The following is a 25,316-nucleotide window of genomic DNA, read 5'->3' on the forward strand; positions in this document are numbered from 1 at the left end:
TTTGGTGAAAAAGTTAATTGCGTATGGGCCATGTTGCGGTACTCTCTCTCGCAGCTCCTTGCAGTTGCCATTAGTCTCTGATAAAGGCCACAGTACCTGCAGTGAGATGCGATGCGACGGAAGTGGTGCAGGGCGCGTGTCGGCGATAACGGCGGTGGCGCATGACTATGGGAGTCAGTGGCACCACAAACAATCTTTATAGACTGTAGTGGTTGCCACGCAGCGCACATGCGCAGAGATTGGGGGAATTGCTGTGAGGTACTTCTTGTCCTGCAGGAAATGTGTCACTGGACGGGGTCACAGTGATTTCCCTGTCCTGTGTATGGGTGGTGGAGCACTCCTCAAATTCACGTCCGGATGTGCCTCGGTTAAGCCAGCCGCACTCTGGCTCATGTACATGGAAGGAAGTAGAACCGGCACCATCCAAGGTAAGTACTAGCTCTTTTATTTGCAGGTAATCAATAAACAGCCATATCAGCGACGTTTCAGGGCAACTGCCCCTTTCTCCAGCTTAGCCGTCCATGAGCATTCACAAAATGACATACAATATATATATATATATATATATATATATATATATATATACACACACACATACACACATACACACACACACACACACACACACACACACACACACACACACACACACACACACACACACACACACACTCACACACACACACACACTCACACACACACACACACACACACACACACACACACACACACACACACACACACACACACACACACACACACACACACACACACACACACACACACACACACACACACACACACACACACACACACACACACACACACACACACACACACACACACACACATATACACATACAGGATCTTCTCAAAAAATTAGCATATTGTGATAAAGTTCATTATTTTCTGTAATGTACTGATAAACATTAGACTTTCATATATTTTAGATTCAAATACACACAACTGAAGTAGTTCAAGCCTTTTATTGTTTTAATATTGATGATTTTGGCATACAGCTCATGAAAACCCCAAATTCCTATCTTTCATCCAACCAATAAAAGAAATTGTTTTTAAAACAAAAAAGTCAACCTTCAAATAATTATGTTCAGTTATGCACTCAATACTTGGTCGGGAATCCTTTTGCAGAAATGACTGCTTCAATGCGGCGTGGCATGGAGGCAATCAGCCTGTGGCACTGCTCATGTGTTATGGAGGCCCAGGATGCTTCGATAGCGGCCTTAAGCTCATCCAGAGTATTGGGTCTTGCGTCTCTCAACTTTCTCTTCACAATATCCCACAGATTCTCTATGGGGTTCAGGTCAGGAGAGTTGGCAGGCCAATTGAGCACAGTAATACCATGGTCAGTAAACCATTTACCAGTGGTTTTGGCACTGTGAGCAGGTGCCAGGTCGTGCTGAAAAATGAAATCTTCATCTCCATAAAGCTTCTCAGCAGATTGGGCCTCCATAACACCTGAGCAGTGCCACAGGCTGATTGCCTCCATGCCACGCCGCATTGAAGCTGTTATTTCTGCAAAAGGATTCCCGACCAAGTACTGAGTGCATAACTGAACATAATTATTTGAAGGTTGACTTTTTTTGTTTTAAAAACACTTTTCTTTTATTGGTCGGATGAAATATGCTAATTTTTTGAGATAGGAAATTTGGGGTTTTCATGAGCTGTATGCCAAAATCATCAATATTAAAACAATAAAAGGCTTGAACTACTTCAGTTGTGTGTATTTGAATCTAAAATATATGAAAGTCTAATGTTTATCAGTACATTACAGAAAATAATGAACTTTATCACAATATGCTAATTTTTTGAGAAGATCCTGTACACCATGAATAACACGCGACCAATCAGCATTAAGCTACATTTCCTCCAGTCACATAGTCCGTCCTCAATGCGGACCTGAAAGGGAACTACACTAGTCGCACTCCATTGGTGCGTTTGAAATGGACTCCACCACACCTCCCCACTCACCAGTAGCCGGAAACCCGCCTCAGCTACGTTGCCAGGAACGCCTGTCAGCTGCCCACACAGGCCGCTAAAGCAGCGGACCTGATGGGAAACCGGCAAGCGTGACGTCGGAAGGCGGAGTGAAACCCCGCCCCAACGTCTCCATGGCAACAAGACGCAGGAGCGGCTAATAGTCGCCCTGCGCAACGTGATGTAAACAAAGCCGTGCGGTGCGCCGGCCACTGGGAAGAAACCTCCTATCCATGGATCTCTGTCAAAGCACTACATTATATTAACAAAAATACATGTCTATCTATAACGTGGGCCACCACATAGGCTGGAGGATAAAGGGACCTATATATATTTGAGATGAAAAAAATAAACAAATAAAAAATAAATAATGAAAAGAGTATATAAATGGTATCCTAGGGTCCCATCGATGTGACCCAAAACAACATTTAAAGGGGACATGTAGCTAGGGCAGAGTGACAAAATTCACTAACAACTCTAAATAGCTGCACAGGGAGGCCAAATGGAACAAGAAAAACACACATTAAATAAAAGGTAAAGGTATTAAATCCAACTCTCGGTTTAACCCCCGGGGTTCCATAGTATCTAGTTTCTTGATCCAAAAGGCCTCCCTATACAGCAACTTTTTAACCCTATCGCCTCCTCTCCTAAGGGGCCCCACCTGTTCTATAATGAGGTATCTAAGCTGGCTAACCTGATGTTTAGCCTGTTTAAAGTGAAAAGCAACTGCCTGGGCAGTCAATGATTCTCTAATGGCATGTTTATGCGACGAAAGACTCTTTTTAATTTTTTGTGTAGTCTGCCCAACATACAACAGACCACACGGGCACTTGAGTCCATATACCACGTAAGTGGAATCGCAAATAAAACAACCTCTTATCTTGAATTTAGTACCTCTGTGAGGATGAGTAATGCAGTCACCTTTGATGACTGAACTACAATGAACACCGTTCATACACGGAAACGTACCAATGCGATTAGATCTTGACTGACCATCTCTGGCATACCCACCCATGTCAGCACGGACCAACTGGTCTCGCAAATTAGGTGCTCTTTTATAAGAAATAATGGGTGGATTTTTAAATTGCTGTATATCATAAAAGCTGTCGGCCAGCAAATACCAGTGACGTTTAATAATTTTAGCAATGTTTTCACTCTGAGTGTTATATCTTGTCACAAAAGGTATTCTCTGGCCCACATCTCTGCATCTACCTCTGCTCACACTACCGTCCTGAATCTCTTTACGTGCAGCTGTCACGATTTCACCAGGGTACCCTCTATCAACAAACTTAATCTGCATTTCATCCAATCTCTGTGTCCTAACTAACTCATCCTCAACAATTCTATTGACTCTCTGAAATTGTCCTACTGGCACCGACCTCCTAGTTGCCCACGGGTGAAAACTCCCGAAATGTAGCAGGGAGTTCACATCCGTGGGCTTAACATAGAGGTCGGTAACCAGTCTCTGCTCCTTGCGTGTCACCAAAGTATCAAGATAGCTTATTTGCTCAGTTGAGCAATGAATTGTAAGCTTAATATTAGTACATCTTATCATCAACTGTTGAATTAACTCATCAAGGGTCGAATGTGGCCCCGCCCACACGCACAAAACATCATCAATTTAACGAAACCACTGTAGAGCATATTTCTGAAATAAAGAATTGGAATAAACAAACATTTCCTCATAAACTCCCATATAGATGTTAGCGTAGGACGGGGCCACATTCGACCCCATAGCTGTACCCCTCAGCTGCATGTAAAACTGGTCTTCAAACCTGAAATAATGACATTTAAGCACTATCTCCAACAGTTTACACATAAACCGTATCTGTTTCACAGTCATATCGGAGGCTGTTTCTAACATGTATCTCACTGCCTCCATACCACTATCATTTGGAATGGAGGTATACAAACTTTCTACATCAAGTGTAACAAGTAAACAGTCCTCTGGAATAGGAGACATGTTTTGCAAAATATTAAGAAACATCTGTGTGTCTCTCAGATATGACTTTAGAGACATCACATAAGGTCGCAAAACTTGATCTAGGTATTTAGAAATAGGGGCCAGTACTGAGTCCATCCCAGTGACTATAGGTCGACCTGGTTGATTTAATAAACTTTTGTGAATCTTTGGACACATGTAAATCACTGGAGTCACGGGGTATGACTGAATCAAAAATTGCGCTAATTTATCATCAATCAAATTTTACGAAATGGCCTCTGTAATGATCTGTCCAATCTTATTTTGGATTTCAACCAATGGATCTGATGGTATTGGTAAGAACGTGGCAAAATCAGCCAATTGTCTCAATATCTCACTACGATACATGGAAGTGTCCATCACCACGACCGCTCCGCCCTGATCGGCCGGTTTAATTGTGATAGAAGAATTAGCGGCCAATTCCTTAATGGCTAGTCTCTCTGCCTGACTAATGTTAGATCTAATATAAACACCGGAAAGATTTGATCTCCTAATGAGAGAATCAATTTCTTGTTGAACCTTTTTGATATACACATCAATTATTTGACAAGATGTCGGTTGAAATTTGCTTTTTAAACGTAGATTGGTATCACTCAGGTTCAGAGAGTCCGTATCTGTAACAGATGGTATAGTGTTCTCAAATGGTCGTGGCATAGAAAAATAGTACTTAAGTTTAATAGAACGAAAAAAACGTTGTAACTCCACATCTAACTCCAATGGATCAGGGTAATTGGTAGGTGAAAAAGCGAGGCCATAATTTAATGCAGAAAGTTGAGATGAGGTCAGGTCAACAGAGGAGATGTTATACACAATCATTTTTGGGACTGTCTCGGCTGATGAGATCGTAGTCGATCTCTGATACTCCCTCCTCCTTCGCCTCTTGCGGCCGCCCCTCCGTGTGCGTCCTGACTTGTAGCCTGATCCGAAAAACCCTCCTGAGAAGAGCTGGTGAAAGTCTCTGAAGAATCAGGTAAAGAACCACCCTGTGGTCTTCTCCCTTCTGGACCACCCTGTTTCAGTCTACGTGGTGGTCTAGGTCTTTGAATAGGTCTCTGCCACGCATTGGTACGTTTCCGTGTATGAACTGTGTTCATTGTAGTTCAGTCATCAAAGGTGACTGCATTACTCATCCTCACAGAGGTACTAAATTCAAGATAAGAGGTTGTTTTACTTGCGATTCCACTTACGTGGTACATGGACTCAAGTGCCCATGTGGTCTGTTGTATGTTGGGCAGACTACACAAAAAATTTAAAAGAGACTTTCGTCGCATAAACATGCCATTAGAGAATCATTGACTGACCAGGCAGTTGCTTTTCACTTTAAACAGGCTAAACATCAGGTTAGCCAGCTTAGATACCTCATTATAGAACAGGTGGGGCCCCTTAGGAGAGGAGGTGATAGGGTTAAAAAGTTGCTGTATAGGGAGGCCTTTTGGATCAAGAAACTAGATACTATGGAACCCCGGGGGTTAAACCGAGAGTTGGATTTAATACCTTTACCTTTTATTTAATGTGTGTTTTTCTTGTTCCATTTGGCCTCCCTGTGCAGCTATTTAGAGTTGTTAGTGAATTTTGTCACTCTGCCCTAGCTACATGTCCCCTTTAAATGTTGTTTTGGGTCACATCGATGGGACCCTAGGATACCGTTTATATACTCTTTTCATTATTTATTTTTTATTTGTTTATTTTTTTCATCTCAAATATATATAGGTCCCTTCATCCTCCAGCCTATGTGGTGGCCCACGTTATAGATAGGCATGTATTTTTGTTAATATAATGTAGTGCTTTGACAGAGATCCATGGATAGAAGGTTTCTTCCCAGTGGCCGGCGCACCGCACGGCTTTGTTTACATCACGTTGCGCAGGGCGACTATTAGCCGCTCCTGCGTCTTGTTGCCATGGAGACGTTGGGGCGGGGTTTCACTCCGCCTTCCGACGTCACGCTTGCCGGTTTCCCATCAGGTCTGCTGCTTTAGCGGCCTGTGTGGGCAGCTGACAGGCGTTCCTGGCAACGTAGCTGAGGCGGGTTTCCGGCTACTGGTGAGTGGGGAGGTGTGGCGAAGTCCATTTCAAACGCACCAATGGAGTGCGACTAGTGTAGTTCCCTTTCAGGTCCGCATTGAGGACGGACTATGTGATTGGAGGAAATGTAGCTTAATGCTGATTGGTCGCTTGTTATTCATGCTGAGTGTGTGTGTGTATATATATATATATAATATAGCTGTATGTCATTTTGTGAATGCTCATAGACGGCTAAGCTTGAGAAAGGGGCGGTTGCCCTGAAATGTCGCTGATATGGCTGTTTATTGATTACCTGCAAATAAAAGAGCTAATACTTACCTTGGATGGTGCCGGTTCTACTTCCTTCCAGTGATTTCCCTGCTGCAGGGAGTCAAATGTTGGTAAGGGTACGGTGCGATGGGCTGTGGTAGGTAGGCCTGAACAATTTTAGGAAAAAATTGAATTGAGCGATTTAGAATCACGATTTCCTTCAAATCAAGCTTTTTTTTCTCCCTCTGTGCCTGTTTTACCCCTCTGTGCCTCTCTGTCTCCTTTGTGCATCCTCTTTCCTTTTTTGTGGCCCCTTTGTCTCTCTGTGTCATCTCTGTGTCCTCTTTGTCTCTCTCTGTGCCCCCTCTGGGTCTCTCGCTGTGCCCTGTCTGTCCATCAAGCTGCAGCAGTGCTGGACATACCTTCCAGTATGAGTTAAGCGATGCCCATCTATCCACTTCGCCTCCTGCAGGCTCTAATGCACAGCACACTGTATGTCATGTGACCTCAGGCCCGGATTTACATCACAGGAGCCTATAGGCACAGATATCCTGGCACCTTAGACTTCGCCCTCCACCAAACTGCACCCCAAGTGTACTGGCTGGCCCCGCTGTCACTTCTCCTTTATTTAACTTGCCAGACATAGGTAGCTACAGGTGCCCCTTAGTATTATTATAGTTATGTATATAGCCTGAGTTATGTTCGGTATTAAAGAAACGCTGAAGTGTCTAAAAAACCATCTTTTTATTTAATAAATGTGCTTAAAGGGACTCCGAGCTCTGGCTAAAATAAAAATGTTCACTTACCAGGGGCTTTCTGCAGCCCAGTGCTGGTCGGGACGTCCCACACCGGCCTCCTGGCTCTTCTCCCCACGGCTGTCCATATAGGGCTGATCGGCGGCTCCCCGGGCGACACTGGCTTAGTGTCGGGGCTCCTTCTTCCGCAAACCTCATCAATGGCGTCATCACAGCGGCCGGCGGGACAGCACTGCGCATGCGCGATTAAATCGCGCATGCGCAGTACTGTCACGCCGGCCGCCGTGATGACGCGAGGCGGCCGGCGTGCGACGTCATTGATGAGGTTTGCGGAAGAAGGAGCCCCGACACTCGGCCAGTGTCGCCCGGGGAGCCGCCAGACAGCCCTATATGGACAGCCGTGGGGAGAAGAGCCAGGAGGCCGGCGTGGGACGTCCCGACTAGCACTGGGCTGCAGAAAGCCCCTGGAAAGTGAACATTTTTATTTTAGCCAGAGCTCGGAGTCCCTTTAACCTAATAGCCCTAACTAAACCGCTGCATCCCCGCGGCTGTAATCTATCTAACTCCCCCCTCCCTCTCCCCTGCAAAATCCACAACTTTCTTGGTCGTGGATTTTGCTGCCCATGTGCGCTTCCGTGTGAGGCAGAGCTATGAGCTGTAGCCCTGCCTCATGCGTCTGTCAGCGTGTATCTCCGCCTTTCCCCCGCCCCTCTCAGCGAAGGAAGACTGAGAGGGGCAGGGAGAGGCGGCAATGCGCCGATGACAGACGCGTGTGAGGCAGGGCTGCAGCTCATAGCTCTGCCTCACACGGAAGCGATCCCCGTAGTGTGCCCGGGGAGTTTAAGGGGATTTAGTTAGATTAGAGCGGCGGTAATGCGGTGGTTTAGTCAGGGCTATTAGGCTTAACACTTTTATTAAATAAAAAGCTTTTTTAGAGACTTCAGAGTCTTTTTAAGTAGCTAGAGTTGCCTCGACTGAAGGGAGAGCTACTCAGTGGAATGCCGAGACCCGGATGAGTAATCTCTCATTTACACTATCATCAGGACTCTGCATAGGGAAGGAGGGAGAGTGGCACTAAGGAAGGGGGAGTGAGCCGCCTTTCCATCATCAGGCGCCTGTAGGCATGTGCCTACAGTGCCTTATAGTAAATCCAGCCCTGTGTGACCTACAGGAACCAGGAAGTATGCTGTGCACAAGAGCTGGCAAACTGTGATAGAGGACGGACAGCGCTGGACTTGCGGAAGGTATGTCCAACACTGCCGATGCTGCGGTGCCGCACATACCGGGAATTGGGGAGAAGTTTGAAGCCACTTCTTCAAACTTCCCTAAGTGGAAATTACATAATCTTGATAATCGCCACTTTGACGATTCTGAAATCGTGATCTTGGTGATCATGATTTCGGTTTAAATTCGGTTCATCATTCAGGCCTAGGGCTCTTATGCCTCTCACCTATTACACTGCACATGTGTGCAACCACCTTAAATCTTAATAGAGTTGTGGTCAGTAGTTAGTGTAAGGGACTGCTTCCACTAGCCACGAATCACGGCTGGTTTCTGCATACCATTTTTGATGTAGAAACGTGGTCTATTGAAATAAATAGGCTGCATCCACATAGAGTGCACCCCTCCCCCCTAGTTCCCAGCATGTGGAAACTTGCATTAGATGTGAACAAGGCCATTGCTTAACCATTGCTTTCAACCCATGGGCATTTTTCACCTTATGTGAACTTAAGAGGAATTTTTCCATTTCAGCGCACCTCCCTTTCATTCCCTATAACTTTATCACTACTTATCACAACAAAATGATCTATACCTTGTTTTTTCTGCCACCAATTAGGCTTTCTTTGGGTGGTACATTATGCTAAGGGCCCATTTACACTTTAATCAGTTGGTGTGCGTTAGTATGTATATCCCTATTATAATGTATGGCGACAATATTTTATTTGAAAATAAAGGTGCATTTTTTTCAGTTTTACATCCATCACTAATTTTTATCCCATAATTTAATAATTTGCCCTCTTGAAAATACATATTAAAACATTTTATTCACCAAAGTCAGTAGGTGTAGTTTTTTACTATTTGTCCACAAGATGTCCCCACTGAGTACTTCCTATTCGCGTACAATAAGTACGCAATAGGAAGAAATGTGTTGCTACATTGAAACTAGGGAAGTGACTCGGGCATCAATGGAAACCTGCGATTACGGTAGCCTGGAGGGGAGATTCATGAATAGGAACTTTGTTCCCATTCATAAATCGAACGATCGGCGGCGGAATGAAGCGCGGCAGCTCTATTTAAGAATTCAACCAGTGTTCATTCTCGGCAGACATGCAGCCAATCCCCCGTTACCGGCAACATCGCGATTGTGGGCATCTGCCCGCATGATTGCGCGCGTGGCCCCCCCAAACTGCAGGGATGTGACGAGCAGCTGTAGCAGCTGCTGCTAGGGACGTGAGGGTCACGTCCCAGTGGCAGAAATGGTTAAAGGACAACCGGTGACATGAGAAACTAGGCTGTTTTCTTTTTTCTTTCTTTGCCTGAAAAAGTTAATCAGGTATGCAAGTGACAGTTTCTGCCCAGGTCTGGACTGAGTCAGACTATAGCATAACCCTCGCTGATGAGCAATTACAGCCATAAAAAACTTTTATGTCAGTAAATGGCTTCTGAGAGCAGGAATGAAAAAAAGGAAAAAAAGCATCAATAATTCATAGACTTGAGCTCTGGCATACTTCAATGAAGGTGTTATTGAGCAGCGACAATCAAACAGTAAAAACTTAAAAACTAGATTCAAATATAAAATTGTGGAATATCTAAAAAAAAAAAAAAAAAAAAAATTTTTTTTTTTTTGTGTTTGTTTTTTTAGAAGAATGAGGATAGATGCAATTGTTTTTCTCATCAATTTATTTTCACCTCGGATGTCCTTTAAGACACTGAACGTTTTTATTGCGCTTTTCTACTGGCAGACTCAAAGTGCTTCAGGAGCTATTTAGGGCACACTCCACTGGCGACCAGGATCATTCGAGAACCTTGCCCAAAGACTCTTTACTGTTTTATGTACAACAGCTTTACCAGTACGTTATCCAGCTTTAAATGACGGTCTAGCTGTAATGTGAATTCACGTACTGGGAAGTGGCACACCACACTTCCAAGTGTGAACCTTGCCTGAAGATTTAGTTTCTTATTTTCATGTTGTCATATGTTATATCATTTAAACAAACTTTATTCAGTCTTATCTCATTTTTCTTTTCTAGAACTAATTTGTCTTGTGCCCAGTACATCTGGAATCCATATTATTTGACGCAGGGTTACAGTTGTCTTTTATTTTTCTGCACACGTTTTTCTGTGTGTGTTTTCTGCACACCACGTCTGTTTGTATGCAGAAAAAACATTATCTTTTTTTTAAAGCAACTACTGTAATTGATAGAGAAAATATTCACAATGTGCAGAATTATGCTGTAGGATGTCGGTTTTCTTGAAAAACATATACAAGTGTGAACTAGCCCATTGATTAACACAAGTTCTCAGTTTAAATTCATTTTTCTGTGCAGAAAACCCGCGCAAACATGGACCAGTGTGACCCCTGCCTCATTTTTTTTTTCTGTGCTCTGTACTTTTGACCAGAATATGTATATCATGTACTCACTCAAGCTTTCATCTGTAAATAGCAGAATTCAACTTTGCATCAGTCATTAAAAGGTATTATGGAATGTTCATTTTTACCCATGTATTTGTGTTAGCTAACCAGGGGCAAACAGTATTATCTGCTTTTGGTTAGCAATAGTGGAAAAGAGAAACCTAATGCCGGGTACACACTATGAGATTTTCTGTCCGATTTACAGTCAGATCGATTATTTCCAACATGTCCGATCTGCTTTCCGATTGATTTCCGAGCATTTTCCGATCGATTTCCTATTGAAGTGAATGGAGATCGATTGGAAAATGCTCGGAAATTGATCAGAAAGCAGATCGTACGTGTTGGAAATAATCGATCTGAAAGTAAATCGGACAAAATCTCACAGTGTGTACCTAGCATAACCGTTCTCCTTATTGGAATAGTTTACTCAGTTATCTACAGGCTTAGTTTTATTACATTGTCCAAATCTTGTTTATATGTACAGTTAAAGTGTGTGTGTGTGTGTGTGTGTGTGTGTGTCTGTGGTAGTGCCTGCTTCTCTCTCCCCTTTCCCATGAAGTTTCCTTCCATTTCTTATCTGGTAGCCACTGTCTGACCCCAATATGCAGATGATTGGAGCACTGTACTTTTACCTGCTCCAGTACCGGATTGGGTCCACTCTCTACTTCATAGCAGCCATGTGTCTGTAAGCGGTGTTCATACTTGATAAATTTGAATCAGTTATCATGCACCCTAGTGACCTAATGTATTCTTACGGCATACGGTGATTATACAACCATCAGCTGTTTCTGAAGTGCAATTTTCTGTGTATAAAAAAAACCTGAGAGCATGCACTAGTTTTCCACTACTTACACTTCACTGTATCTTAGCAAGAATACTTATGTACTGCTTTTTTATTAACTTTTTTGCATGCATTTTTATGTAAATTATACCTGTTAATGTGTTTCCTGTTTTTGGATCATGAATATGGATAAAAAGAAACGCATACTTCAAAAACTCATAAAAAAACACACCTGAAAAACACATACAGAAAAAATGCAAATACAGAAAAAACTGCACAAATTTATACGCGGAAAAACCCATGATGTTTTGCATATGTAAGGCCTCATTCACTCTATATACATGTTGTTATGCGCATTTCAGCAGTGCGTATAGTACGTGATAACGGGTATAGCCTGTAACATTTGTCGCTAAAAAGTAAACAGAAGCGCACTGGTGTGCTCAGGCCAAAGCTTTTGATTCCTTCTGCATATCATGGTAAATGCTGGAACACTCAGGAGCCATAATGAGGTATGGAGGGGAGAGCAGACCTGCCCCATTGTTGGAGCATGTAAAATCTTGTGCTACTTTGCTTATACGGAGGGGGTGCCTGTGGAGAGGAAGGATGTTATATGGTATAGATGAAGGGGCAAAGGGGTGTTAACACTAGTGGCGGTGGTACCACTCGCTAACGAGCAGGGGATTTACACTGGCCATACCTGTTGTTGGGGAGAGGGAATTCTTCTTGCCACACGTATTATAATAATGAGGGGGGCTGTTATACTGGGCACACTTGATAGTGGTTGAGGGCATACAGCCACACTTGCTATGCATTGGGCAGGATGGATTTTGTTACACTTGTTATGGTGGGCGCACTTTCAATTTTTTTGTTTGTTTTTGAGCCAAGACATTTTAATCTCACTTAGCTTCAATATAATTTACATCTGATGCCCTTTTTAATTGGAGCCTTTATTATATGCTTATGTGTATATATGACTGGGGGAAGTGCATGAAGTTTTTGCTGGGGGGCACCCTGGTTTGTGGTTATGCTTTTGTGAGGATCTTTACAAGTATTTCTTGACAGTGTTTTGCCACGTTTACTGAAATGATGTGGCACTAGAAGCACTTTGAATTACTGTCTGTTTGTTTTGGAGGTAATAGCATTGTAGAATGTATGGTTTACTCTCAGTGCTAAATGTAAACACATTTTGTCAGGTTTACATACATGGATTATGACTATGGCCTGGTTCTGTCTTTTAGATTGCAAAATTACGTCAGCAGCTCCAAAGAAGTAAGCACAGCAGCAGACACCATCGGGACAAGGACAGACAGTCTCCGTTCCATGGCAACCACACAGCAATTAACCAGGTAAAGAATGACACTCCTCTTAGCTTTGGAGATGATACCATAGAAACTGTCTTTCTGTGCATTGTAAAAGTTTTCCTGAAAAAATGTGCCTTTGTACTTTCCTTCCTATCAGCCAGCACATAGATTTCTGTCTGTTGCCTATTATTTTTTTTGGATCTTTCTTTTTATTTTTTTATTGGTTTTGTAACTTTTTTAAAAGTTAGGCCTAGTTGTGTTGTGACAGTTTTTCTAGCAGCAACTAGTTTGTGTGTTTATTACATCTGTCATACTACACATAAGTGCTGCTATTTTTATCCCCACTTAAAATTGTTGGTCTAGCAAAGATTGCTGCTTAATGGGGCAGCACATAATATAGCTAACAACTGTGTTTGAAAACTAGTGGCTGGTGCTCAAAGATCTAAAAAGGTTAAAGTTACATTTGCTTTGCATGTGTATTTTGTAAAATTAGTTGGCTTTAGTTAAGTTTTAGTATTGCATCTATGTGTTGTATAGTGACTTTGATTTTTATGTTGAAGTGAATTTGAACTCTATAGGACTGTTTTTAGTTTTAAAAGCTACTTTTTATTTACTACTCTCAGCCAGGATTATACCTATCCTTAGTTCTCTTCTGTGGTGTCAGATTTTCTTAAATGATTTTAACTTCCTCTATTGTCCTTTCTCCTAGCGGTAGCAGCTGGCTCTCTGAAAAGCCCCCTCCCTATTTTGGAAACTGTTCTCTCAAAGAGGCCTAGAGGCAGAAAATAACTGTTAAGATGGCCATATACTGGCACATAGTCATCCAATATGACAAACCAATAGGTTGGCAGTAGATCAGTCGCTGCACCCCTGGCTTGACCATTCTGAGCGAGATCTTTCTGTCTGGAACGATTATTAAGTCCAGAAATGGATTGACATTCCAATTAGGTGGCCACGTTGCTGCATGAAACTATTAGTAAAGATGAGTAAGGCACCCCTCTATAGTAACTGGGTGATGTGCCCTGGCAGCACTCCTGGTCAACCTTGTAATTGAAAGAAAATGCCGGCACCATCCAAAATCTTCTTATGCTCTTTTATTGATCCATGTACAAAGCAGCCGTCATGGCAACGTTTCAGAGACAACTTCTCCTTTATCAAGCTAAGCCGCAATGTAATACACATCATACATTGTATTGTCACACTTTTATATAGAGGACATGGAGGGCCATCCACCAATGGCGCTAGAGATTGGTATATAACCAATCACTCAGGTCCGCTGCTAGCCGGACCTGATAGAAAACTGCGCTATTTCAAACCCATTGGGTGCTGACAAGAAGTCCAGCCTCCCATACCTTCAAATCCATTGGTCGCAGCCACGCACCGCCGTTACCTCCGCCGTCTCTCCTCCTGCGTGTACCTCCCACCACGCCCACACCTGGCGGACCTGATGGGGAACATCGCAGGGTGACGTCAGCGGGAGCGGCGTCACCCGCTCGCTACCGCCTACTCAGAGGGACAGCCTATGATGAGAGCGCCGACACCAGTCGGCGCCACCCATCACTCCTGATGTAAACAAAACGGCAAAGCGTAGAGCGAGCCAAATAAAGAAGATAGGGCGATCGGCAGTATGTTATGTAAATAAAACACTAACCAAGACATGGGCAAGGAAGGGGGGGGAGGGGGGCTGGGAAGGGGAAAGGGGAGGAAACACTCAGGAGAACGAGGACACACTCAACCTAAATCAAAGACTCAAAAATAAAGCCATCATATGCCACATAGTGGCAAGGCATATCATGTGACTTACATATGTGAATACCTATACATACTACGTCTAGTGCAGCAGCCCAAGAGAAGCATCTAGAGAAATGGCAGCAGATCCAGCTCACGGTTTAAACCCCGTGGCTCCATGGTGTCTAGTTTTTTTTCTCCAAAAAGCCTCACGCCACAATAGCGTTTTGATTCTATCTCCGCCTCTTCTGGGAGGCAAAACCTGTTCCAAAATCATAAATTTGAGTTGGGAAACATTATGTCTAGCTAGAGAGGAATGGTAAGGGCCTGCCTGATCAATCAAATTTTCCCGTATGACATGTTTGTGGGATGACAATCTCACCTTCATTTTCTGTGTTGTCTGACCGATGTATAGAAGTCCACAGGGGCATTTAAGTGCATAAACTACATACATTGAGTCACATGTGTGACTTCCTTTGATCTTAAATTTAGTGCCCCTGTGGGGATGAACAATTTAACTACCTTTAATGACTGAACTGCAGTGCACGCAGTTCAAGCATGGAAAGGTTCCTTTCAATTGCAGCATTAAACTATGATCGAATCTGCCTGGGAAAATCAAGAAGTTTGTGGGCATCTTTAGAGTCCGAAAAAGTCTCAGATACAAATAATAAGACTAGACACAGAAAATGTTATATCTCGTTTTTCACCTGGCAGACTCAAAACGCCAGAGCTGCAGCCTCTAGGATGCTCTCTATAGCCAGTAGGAATTAATATAGGGCCTGATGGTTGAAAGGCTGGTGAATATTGCTGTATGCAGGCAAGGCACGGCAATTTTACCAATGCTAAAGCCAAGGAACAGCGCCTGTTACACTATTATCTTCCAGCATATTACTGGGGTATGGCATATGCTGCTGTGGTTACGTGCATTTTCCCAATAGTGTCATGAGTACTGCTCCCCTTATGTTAATACGTGTAAAATTGATGTCTGCTACCTACGCATGGCAAATTTACCAGCCTCTCATGCATCGGGCACATTGTTTTTAGCAGAGAGCTGGATGACATTGCTTATGACGCACAGACAATATATTCTGGAACTCTGACCAGCTAGGCAAGATAGTACTGTGCATTAGTGAAAAAATGTTATTTGAATTTGTAGAGTGACCGAGAGAATTTCAAGTGACGGAAACTTTGTGTTTGGTTTGCTTTAATAGGCCATTCACTAGATCGCTTAAAGAGAATCTGTATTGTTAAAATCGCACAAAAGTTAACATACCAGTGCGTTAGGGGACATCTCCTATTACCCTCTGTCACAATTTCGCCGCTCCCCGCCGCATTAAAAGTGGTTAAAAACAGTTTTAAAAAGTTTGTTTATAAACAAACAAAATGGCCACCAAAACAGGAAGTAGGTTGATGTACAGTATGTCCACACATAGAAAATACATCCATACACAAGCAGGCTGTATACACCCTTCCTTTTGAATCTCAAGAGATCATTTGTGTGTTTCTTTCCCCCTGCATCTCTCATGCACTGAAGTTTCAGGCTGCTCTTTTCTTCCTGCAAACAGCTTTGCCCTTGTCTGAATTTCCTCAGTATGTGAAAGCCCAGCCAGCTCAGAGGACGATTTATCCAGCTTGTAAAAGAGAAGAGAGAAGCTGCCCTAATCTAAATAATACACAGGCAGTGTGCATAGAGGGGCCTGGAAGGGGGAGTTCATAGCAGAACCACAACACTGAAGAACTTGGCAGCCTTCCAGACACAGGCCGACAAGTCTGACAGGGGAAAGATACATTGATTTATTACAGAGACTGTGATAGCAGAACGTGCTGCAGTAAGCCAGAACACATTAGAATAGCTTTTGGAACTTGTAGGATGATAAAAAACAGGATGCAATTTTTGTTACGGAGTCTCTTTAAGTCTTGCGTTAATCAATTGGGTACCATAGATCTTTCCTGGTCCTCTGTCTCTCTTTCCTGCACTTTTCCTGGTTAAAGTCCTTCATCCTGCTAGCTCTTTGGCACTCCTCGAGCAGCCTTTGGGACTACTATAGTCTCCCAGTAATTCTGAAGACGAGTCCATCCATACTGCACATGTGCGATCCCGGATTTGCGTGTGCGCAGTACAGATATGCTCATCTTCAGAATTGCTCTCAGATTAGTAGTTCCAAAGGCTGTCCGAGTAGAATCTCAATTTAATGATTTCAGCACATTTTAGTAGGTCTCTGGTCAGAAGTGATGATAGCTGCACAAAACAAGATGGTGGATGTCCGTTGCAAGGGTGATGAAGCAAGCACCCTGGTATGTTTGGTCACACAGACGCATAAAGGGATAGTCTTAATAGGCATTGAGATGCTAATATAACCGCAAGAACAGTAGCTGACTATACGTTTTTATGAATTAGTAAAAAAGTTGGCAACACACACAAACATCCATTGAGATGGGTACAAATTAGACATTTCCATATTTGGGTAAAACAATACCCAAAATGTAAATCAATATTCAGACGCAGCTGTGCTGCAGTAAGTTCAACAAAAAATTGCATGCTTCCACAAAAATGTTCGCAGATGCGTTCCATTGCAATGCACACAATTGTATAGCCATACTGTGAATTGTAATGAGCAGACCGTTCAGAAACAGCCTTATCAGTCCGCCGACAAGGTGTACACATGCGCATACTGTTGGCTAAAGACCGCCCAGTGGGAGGGTCCGGTGGACCCGTCGTTGCATTTAGTAGTGCGTGTGTACGCACCTTTATATTTTCTGTTTGAAGTACAATGGGGAAGGCTCAGTATTTGTTTGTGGTCAATTAAGTCTGATGAGGTGATTTCTTATCTGCCTTCCATCATCTGTTGCTCCCTAAGGCCCATACACACCAGGGCTGTGGAGTCGGTACAAAAATCCTCTGACTCCTTAGTTTAGGATTCCACCGACTCCTCTAATTTGCATATTACAATCTTGTTGATTGAAAGTATGTAACATGAAATTTGTATCTTAACTGCCAACGCTTAGGAATTTTAAAAGGCAACTGACGTGAGAAGGATATGCATATTTATTCCCTTTAGTCATAGACTAAAACTAGTCCTTGGTAAGAGTACTTGTAAAAGGTACAGACTGGGACAAAAGAACATCTATCAGGCCCTAGGCAATGTAACTGTGGGTACATGTAAGAGTGATGTGCAGGTACTCTGCAGGGGAATAAGGAGATTCTTCCTCTATTACACATTCTTCATGCACAATCTGAACCAGGTTTATGGGTGATAGACAACACCTCTGTGTTCAATGTGCACAACATTCTCAGTGGATTCCCTGTAGCTCTGTGGGGAGTGCATATGTAGAGTATAGTACTACTGTGTAACAAAGTAAACCTTCAGGCTAATCAGTCCCTCGCTGTCCTCCGCCACCTGGCTCTTCTGCTATGGGTCCAGGTACTTGAGCCAGTCTGGCGTAATGCGCATGCACACACTCCGCCGCCGGGAGCGTACTACACCTGCGCAGCACTATTGTGCAGGTGCAGAATGTTCCTGGCTGTAGGAGCGGCACGTGGCCGGACAGCGCTGACTGGCCTAATTACCGGGGCTCCTAGCAGAAGATCCAGGTGGTGGAGGTGGACAGCGAGGGACTAATTGGCCTGGAGGGGGCTGGAAGAAGCCCTAGGTATGTATAAAACTTTTCTTTTCATCCATCTCAGGTACCGTTTAATTCGTAGTCTCCAAACCAAATTTTAACATATCAAATTATTTGACTTCATGAGCAAAGAGAGTGCATACATTTGCATAAATCAGCATCAACGCAGAATTATTTCCATCTCATTGACCATCTCTATTAGTGACAAGGCTACACATCAGGCTTTATTCTTACAGCATAGACGTTATTTAGTGTATATATAAGAGATTCCTGTGTACACATCATATATACTGTACAGTCACAATCATATATGTATATCTGACTTTAAAAATACGGGACTGCTTTATTGAAGCAGCACAAGTAACTAATCTTGATTGGTTTATTTCATTTTTGTGGACTAAGCACGGCTATTACTGCATATATAAATTAGTTATAACTATTATCTGAGAAATAGAATATTTTATCATATTTTCTATTTTAATTACAGTTTAAATTCATTAGGAGTCGGAGTCGGTGCATTTTTTTCCGACTCCGACTCCAGGCACCCAAAATTGCTCCGACTCCACGACTCCGACTCCACAGCCCTGATACACACGTCGGATTTTTCCGAACGACGGGTCGTTTCAACGTCCTGTTGTTCAGTCGTCTGCACGCCAAATCGGGCATGTGTACAGACTGTCGTTCGGGTGATGAGACTGATTTTGAGCGATCCGCCGGGCGGATCGATAAGACCAGTCTTATCACCCGAATGACAATCCGACGTGTGTACGGGCCTATAGTCTGCAAGTCCTTGCAGCAGACTGAAGAGGTAGTACTTGGGGATGGGTTTTAGCAATAAAAGTAGTTGCAGGGGAGAGAAAGATGTTAACTTAACGGTGCACTTCTACTCTAGAATGTCTAGTATGTAAAAGGGAGGCAAATAAGGGCACAGAGTTGGATATGCTGACAAACTAAGGACTTGCCTGAGAAAATGTCAACATTTTAGCTATGTAAGCTATTTCTCATGCTGTTTATCAGTTGAGTATTTTAGCTGTTTGCAATTGGGCTAGCTCTAAAGAGAGACTGAAGCAAACAAAAATTGCTATTTTTACCTTCTAGTTTGCTTCAGTACTCTCATTAGATGTAATCCGCCGCATCCCCCCCCCGCAAAACGAGGGCTTTAGACCCCCCAAATCCCCGGTGGGCAATCCGGCTGACGCTTTCTGAAAGGCAGAACTTTCAGCTGCGGCTCTGCCTCTAATGATGTCAGTCGCCGTGGATCACCGCCTCTCCCCACCCCTCTCACTCTTCCTTCACAGAGAGGGGTTCGGGAGAGGCGGAGATCCGCATGGTGATTGACGTCAGTAGAGGCAGAGCTACAGCAGAAAGCTCTGCCTCTCAGGGCAGCATATTCCACGACCAAGATGGTCGTGGATGTTTGCCCGGGGATTTGGGGGGGGGTCTAAAGCCCTCGTGATGCGGCGGTTTACATCTAATGAGACTACTGAAGCGAACTAGCAGGTAAAAATAGCAATTTTTGTTCGCTTCAGAGTCTCTTTAAAGGGGAACTGAAGAGAGAGGTATATGGAGGCTGTCATGTTTATTTCCTTTTAATCAATACCAGTTGCCTGGCAGCCCTGCTGGTCTATTTCTCTGCAGTAGTATCTGATTAAAACCAGAAACAAGCATGCAGCTAGTCTTGTCAGATCAGACTTATAAGTCTGAAACACCTGATCTGCTGCATGCTTGTTCAGGGGCTATGGCTAATAGTATTAGAGGCAGAGGATCAGCAGGGCTGCCAGGCAACTGGTATTGTCTAAAAGGAAATAAACATGACAGCCTCCATATACCTCTCTCTTCAGTTCCCCTTTAAGTAAAATCAAAGTAGTATTTATCTTTGACAAATTATATTATGGTAAAAGTGTATTTCTTCGATAAGTTCGGTGTAGTAAAAATGCAGAGAATGATTTGATAATTAAACAGATTTTTTTTTTCTATAGAAAATAACATCTAGCCAATTCAGAAGTGTGCATTGAAAAGCAGCAGGCTTGCAGAAGCCTTTGGTTAACAGAATATGCAAATACCTCATTGCTATTCTTGTCTTTCACCAAAAACTAATTTCACAGTAGTTATGCAGACAGCCTTTGTGCCACCATGTTTTAGAATTAAGTATGGTAGATATATTCTACATTTAAACTGTTTCTATCACCCCTAAGCCAAAGCAGTGGGCCTCTGGAGATGCTAAGTCCTCTCTGTTCTGCATTCCTAAAGCGCTTACCCCCTGCTGAACACCATAGATTTACCATGCACATAAACACCAGATGCAGGTTGCCAGCTGCTTCTCACATAAAGCCCAATATAATATGTTACTGGCACTCCTTTTTTGGGAGGCTGATAAGTAGGCTAAATTTGATTTGCATTCTGTTTCCAGAAAACTAAAATAACAAAAAGAAAAACATTACAACTTCTGTATGTACCAGACACATAATGTTGCAAAACTGGATTTAGAATTTGCATTTTTCTGGTTTCCTGTGTACCAACTGTAATGAAGGGCGCACACTGGGAAGTTGGCATTGTCTGTTGAAATGAATGAGCTGAGTATCTAGAAGAGTAGCCGTGTTCATACATTTGAAATTGTCTTGTCTTAGCCCACATGACCATTATCAGGGCTGTAGGTGATGGGTCTGGATTTTCAGCTGATGACAATTCTTTCAACTGGAGTATGTCCCAATGAAAAATGCTATACATGTAAACTAATGGCCTATTCTAGATGGTGTATTAGGAAGCAATCCGCTCTTTACACACCTATTCTGGATAGTAGGAAATGCAGGCATAGAAGTGATCAGTGAAATTATATAACTTTCGTTTCCTATTGTATGTAGGCTTAAAATTCGGCCAGTCTAATTGTTCAGTGTACATATGATTTGTATCAACTCGGAAAATTAGCTCCAGGGCTGTGGAGAAAAATCATCAGACTCCAACTCCTCAGTTTATGAAACTTCCGACTCCAGGTAGCCAAAATAGCTCCAGCTCTGACTCCTCGACTCTGACTCCTTAGTCTAATACATACAGGGATGTGGATTTGATACAAAAATCAAATCATCAAAAAAAGACTCCTCATTTTATGAAACCTCCGACTCCAGGCACCCAAAATTGCGCTGACTCCTCGACTCTGACTCCGACTCCACAGCCCTGATTAGCTCATTGATGTCTTGCGTTGTGGACAAGCCAGCTCTCCTTAAAGGGATACTGTAGGGGGGTCGGGTGAAAATGAGTTGAACTTACCCGGGGCTTCTAATGGTCCCCCGCAGACATCCTGTGCCCGTGCAGCCACTCCCCAATGCTCCGGCCCCGCCTCCGGTTCAATTCTGAAATTTCAGACTTTAAAGTCTGAAAACCACTGCGCCTGCGTTGCCGTGTCCTCGCTTCCCCTGATGTCACCAGGAGCGCACGGTGCAGGCACAGACCATACTGGGCCTGCGCAGTACGCTCCTGGTGACATCAGCGGGAGCGAGGACACGGCAACGCAGGCGCAGTGGTTTTCAGACTTTAAAGTCTGAAATTTCAGAATTGAACCGGAGGCGGGGCCGGAGCATTGGGGAGTGGCTGCACGGGCACAGGATGTCTGCGGGGGACCATTAGAAGCCCCGGGTAAGTTCAACTCATTTTCACCCGACCCCCCCTACAGTATCCCTTTAAAGTAACTTTGGGATCTTTCACACCAAAAATCGCAATTGCAATTTTAGGCATGACTTATTATTATTATTATTATTATTATTATTATTACTATTATTTAAATATATATTTTTATTGAATTTTGCAATTTTAAGTACATTGGCCTCAATCGGAGCGCAGAAATGTTCCCCTTATAAAAGCCAGTGTTTACAAATGACTCCTTGTATGGTTAAGATTATCTCTGATATCCCTTAAAGTGATACTTAAGATTTTTATTTAAAAAAGTTTGACTTACCTGGGGCTTCTTTCAACCCCCTGCAGTCATCCTGTCCCCCCCCATCCTTCCGCGACCCTCCAGCAAGCAGCGGCGACCCCCTCAAAGCTGGCTAGTGATAGCCAGTCGTGGCTACTGCACATGCGTGACCCCAAGCAGCACGCACCCTGGTCGTGCTCCTGTTGCTGGGAGCGTTCTGCGCATGCACAGTAGTGGCTGCTGGCTGGAGGGTCGCTTAAGGAATGCACGGGCAAAGGATGACTGCATGGAGCTGCAAGAAGCACCAAGTAAGTTAAACTGCTTTTTCTAAATATATTCTTAAGATTTCTTTTTTCCATGTATCACCATTTGATGAAATGTGTGGAATTGCGTATAGACATGACTTTGATACTCCCCTCCAATGGTCAGGGTTACCAAGTGAAGGTGATGTAGTAGAAGACGTGTACTGATATCAGCAATCGTAACCTCTGTTTGCAAACTGGACAAAATGTAAGATGTAAAACGTGAGGAAAGCATTTTTATATTCCAGCTCTATCAAGTCCTCTCATTGTGAGTTGCTTTATCAAGTAGATCTGTAGAAAAGTAAGTCTATAGTGGAAGAAGAGGTGACACCACAGACTAGAGGAAGTTTATTCAGAACCCAGACCGTTCATATAGCAGAGTGCAGGACATGCTGTGCTGGATGGCTGTGGATTATCAAACCCTAGTCAGCTTTAATTCCCTCCTTTAGCCTGATGCTGTATTCTAGAAAGAGAACTGCACTAATTGCATCCCCAGGAGCGATGGTAATCAAGCAAAATATATTCTCTTCACTCTAGGTCTCCATCTGCAACATACACTAAAAGAAAATATTTATTTGCTCTATGTTATTAATATTTTAAAGACTTCCAACTACAAAAAAAAATTGTAAAGCTGTGCCACAGTGCAGTTGCAGTCATTTTGATACTTGATTTAATAACAGAAAACGAAACTAGCTTTGTATTTTTCCTTTACATAATTTCTGACTTGCATGCAGTGTTGCCAGCTGTTTGGTTTTTGTGGACAGTCCCTGAAAACACTGCCAGATGGGTCTGTACTCCCCATGATTTTTCTCAGATGCCTGTAAAAAAATGCAGATGGTTGTAAATAATACTGGCACAGAACACACAAGGCAGTCCGTGCACAGCTTCCTGAAATCACGTTTATTTCGCCATATTCTTTCGCCAGCAGGCAGAAACAATGTCACATTGCATAAGACATGTAAAAACAGTGGATCGATCTGACCTGAGTGAAGGACGGGTGCGGGAGGGTGACCAGGGGATGAGAGGACGGCGCAACAGCCGTTTCGCGCCGGTGTGGCGCTTGTTCACGTGCGTTTGTCCCAGGGCAATGGCGGCGTGCACGGACTTCCGAGATGTTCCCTGGAAGCCCCGCCCATCACGCACGCCATTGGCCCATAGTGTTGGGGAGTGAAGTGTTCGGGTTGGAGGGGAGGAGACCTGCTACGTGACAGTGTGGGAGTGGGGGATGATGAATCCGCCTGTTGGGTGGGTCCGTGAGGAAATAGGGGAGGATCGCCAAGGTCCGGCGAATGTAATGGTGACGTGCTTGCATATATTCAACAAGTGCCAAACATTGCCTACGACATACAATTGTGGGCTAACATGCCAAAAAAGGTTTCACCCTTATCATGAAACTATAAAAACTGTGCATATACTATACCTATCAGGAAAATCTACATCACCCCAGTAGATCCTATTGTCATTACTGTTTCGGTCTCCGTCTGCTGCCATTAAAGGAACATCTTTATTTAAATATTCAAATTAAAACCACCTCGTATCCCTACTAAAAACACTAGAGGAGGGGAGGAATAAGGGAGAGAGAAGGGGAGAACGAAGCCAAAGGACTAGCCCCTCAGTGTAAACTTCTGTTCCCACCTAATGTCCTTTCCATTCTAAACCGACCACCATTGGTTCGGCCAGGTTAAGTATCCCCCAGAGTATTGTATCAAGAGGCGCTAAGAAAGGGAAAGAGGGGCACAGACCACCGTCACGCGGTCTACCAGAGGGAACACTGGGGAGCAACTTAACATCATAGAGGAAGGGAGAGCCGCATGAGGCTAACACCACAGCCTACGTCCTATTGGGGTTAAGCCAGGAATGGGGTGGGGGTGTACTAGACCAGACAGTGCATAGGCAGGATGGTCTACCCTATTGGGGGAGAAAAGGGTGTCAACCAGCCCAACTCTTCCCCCATAAAAAAGGGAGAGTGAACTTGGCCACCAGAATTCCGGTGGCACCTTCTGTCACAACGACCTCCATGCTCACTCTGCACCTGTCCTTCCACCCACTCCTTTCATGCACTATTGCTCTGGGCATGCCCGTGAGCGGCGGTGCAAAATCTCCTGTACCCAGGACGTCCACCGATGTGCGGAATGTAAAGAGAAACACTTACAGAGGTGTATGAAACGAAGAGGTTCCCCAATATGCCGAGAAAATAAGCTCCCCAAAGAAAGAGGGAAAGATAAGAAAGGGAGAAGAAGAAAGGAGAGGGGGGAGGTGCATCAATAGGGGGGGGAAATGGGGAAAAGATTGGGGGCCATACACTCTTGAGTCAGAGAGAGGGGGGGGAGGGGAAATACCACACATTCCCAAGTCCATATACAAGTCTATAGAGAAAGGGGAGGCGCCTGAAGCTCGACAGATCTCTCCTGATCTCAAGGATCAAGGAAACAAGATAGTTCCAGCCTATCATTGAGGCCCAAAGGCCCCATTGCCTCAGTACGTAAGATTATGCGAGATTCGCGACGAGTTAGCTCCTGATCTCTATTGCCTCCTCTCCTTGGGTTTGCAACATGCAGGAGTCCCGCAAATTTTAAACACTTGGACTTGCCTCCATGGGCTTCTCTGACGTGTTCAATTAAACGGGGGCACCCCTTCCCAAGTCAGGGAAGGGGTGCCCCCGTTTAATTGAACACGTCAGAGAAGCCCATGGAGGCAAGTCCAAGTGTTTAAAATTTGCGGGACTCCTGCATGTTGCAAACCCAAGGAGAGGAGGCAATAGAGATCAGGAGCTAACTCGTCGCGAATCTCGCATAATCTTACGTACTGAGGCAATGGGGCCTTTGGGCCTCAATGATAGGCTGGAACTATCTTGTTTCCTTGATCCTTGAGATCAGGAGAGATCTGTCGAGCTTCAGGCGCCTCCCCTTTCTCTATAGACTTGTATATGGACTTGGGAATGTGTGGTATTTCCCCTCCCCCCCCTCTCTCTGACTCAAGAGTGTATGGCCCCCAATCTTTTCCCCATTTCCCCCCCCTATTGATGCACCTCCCCCCTCTC

At 43.9% G+C, this 25,316-nt stretch overlaps 2 protein-coding genes across 6 annotated transcripts in view; one reads left to right on the plus strand and one right to left on the minus strand.

Moving 5' to 3' along the window:
• FAM117B (family with sequence similarity 117 member B) overlaps positions 1–25,316 on the plus strand; it is a 109,429-nt gene that overhangs the window by 53,878 nt on the left and 30,235 nt on the right. For all 5 annotated transcript variants that reach the window (XM_068245116.1, XM_068245119.1, XM_068245115.1 and 2 more), the window contains one exon: positions 12,656–12,763. In XM_068245116.1, the coding sequence (XP_068101217.1) occupies positions 12,656–12,763 (108 nt within the window). The remainder of the gene's footprint in view (positions 1–12,655; positions 12,764–25,316) is intronic.
• The window catches only part of ICA1L (islet cell autoantigen 1 like), a 106,781-nt gene continuing 104,232 nt past the window's right edge, over positions 22,768–25,316 (minus strand). Inside the window, exon 13 of the mRNA XM_068245122.1 lies at positions 22,768–22,833. Within this exon, the coding sequence (XP_068101223.1) occupies positions 22,785–22,833 (49 nt within the window). The 3' untranslated portion in view covers positions 22,768–22,784. The remainder of the gene's footprint in view (positions 22,834–25,316) is intronic.

Source organism: Hyperolius riggenbachi, chromosome 7, assembly GCF_040937935.1.
Source record: "Hyperolius riggenbachi isolate aHypRig1 chromosome 7, aHypRig1.pri, whole genome shotgun sequence".
Lineage (NCBI taxonomy): Eukaryota > Metazoa > Chordata > Amphibia > Anura > Hyperoliidae > Hyperolius > Hyperolius riggenbachi.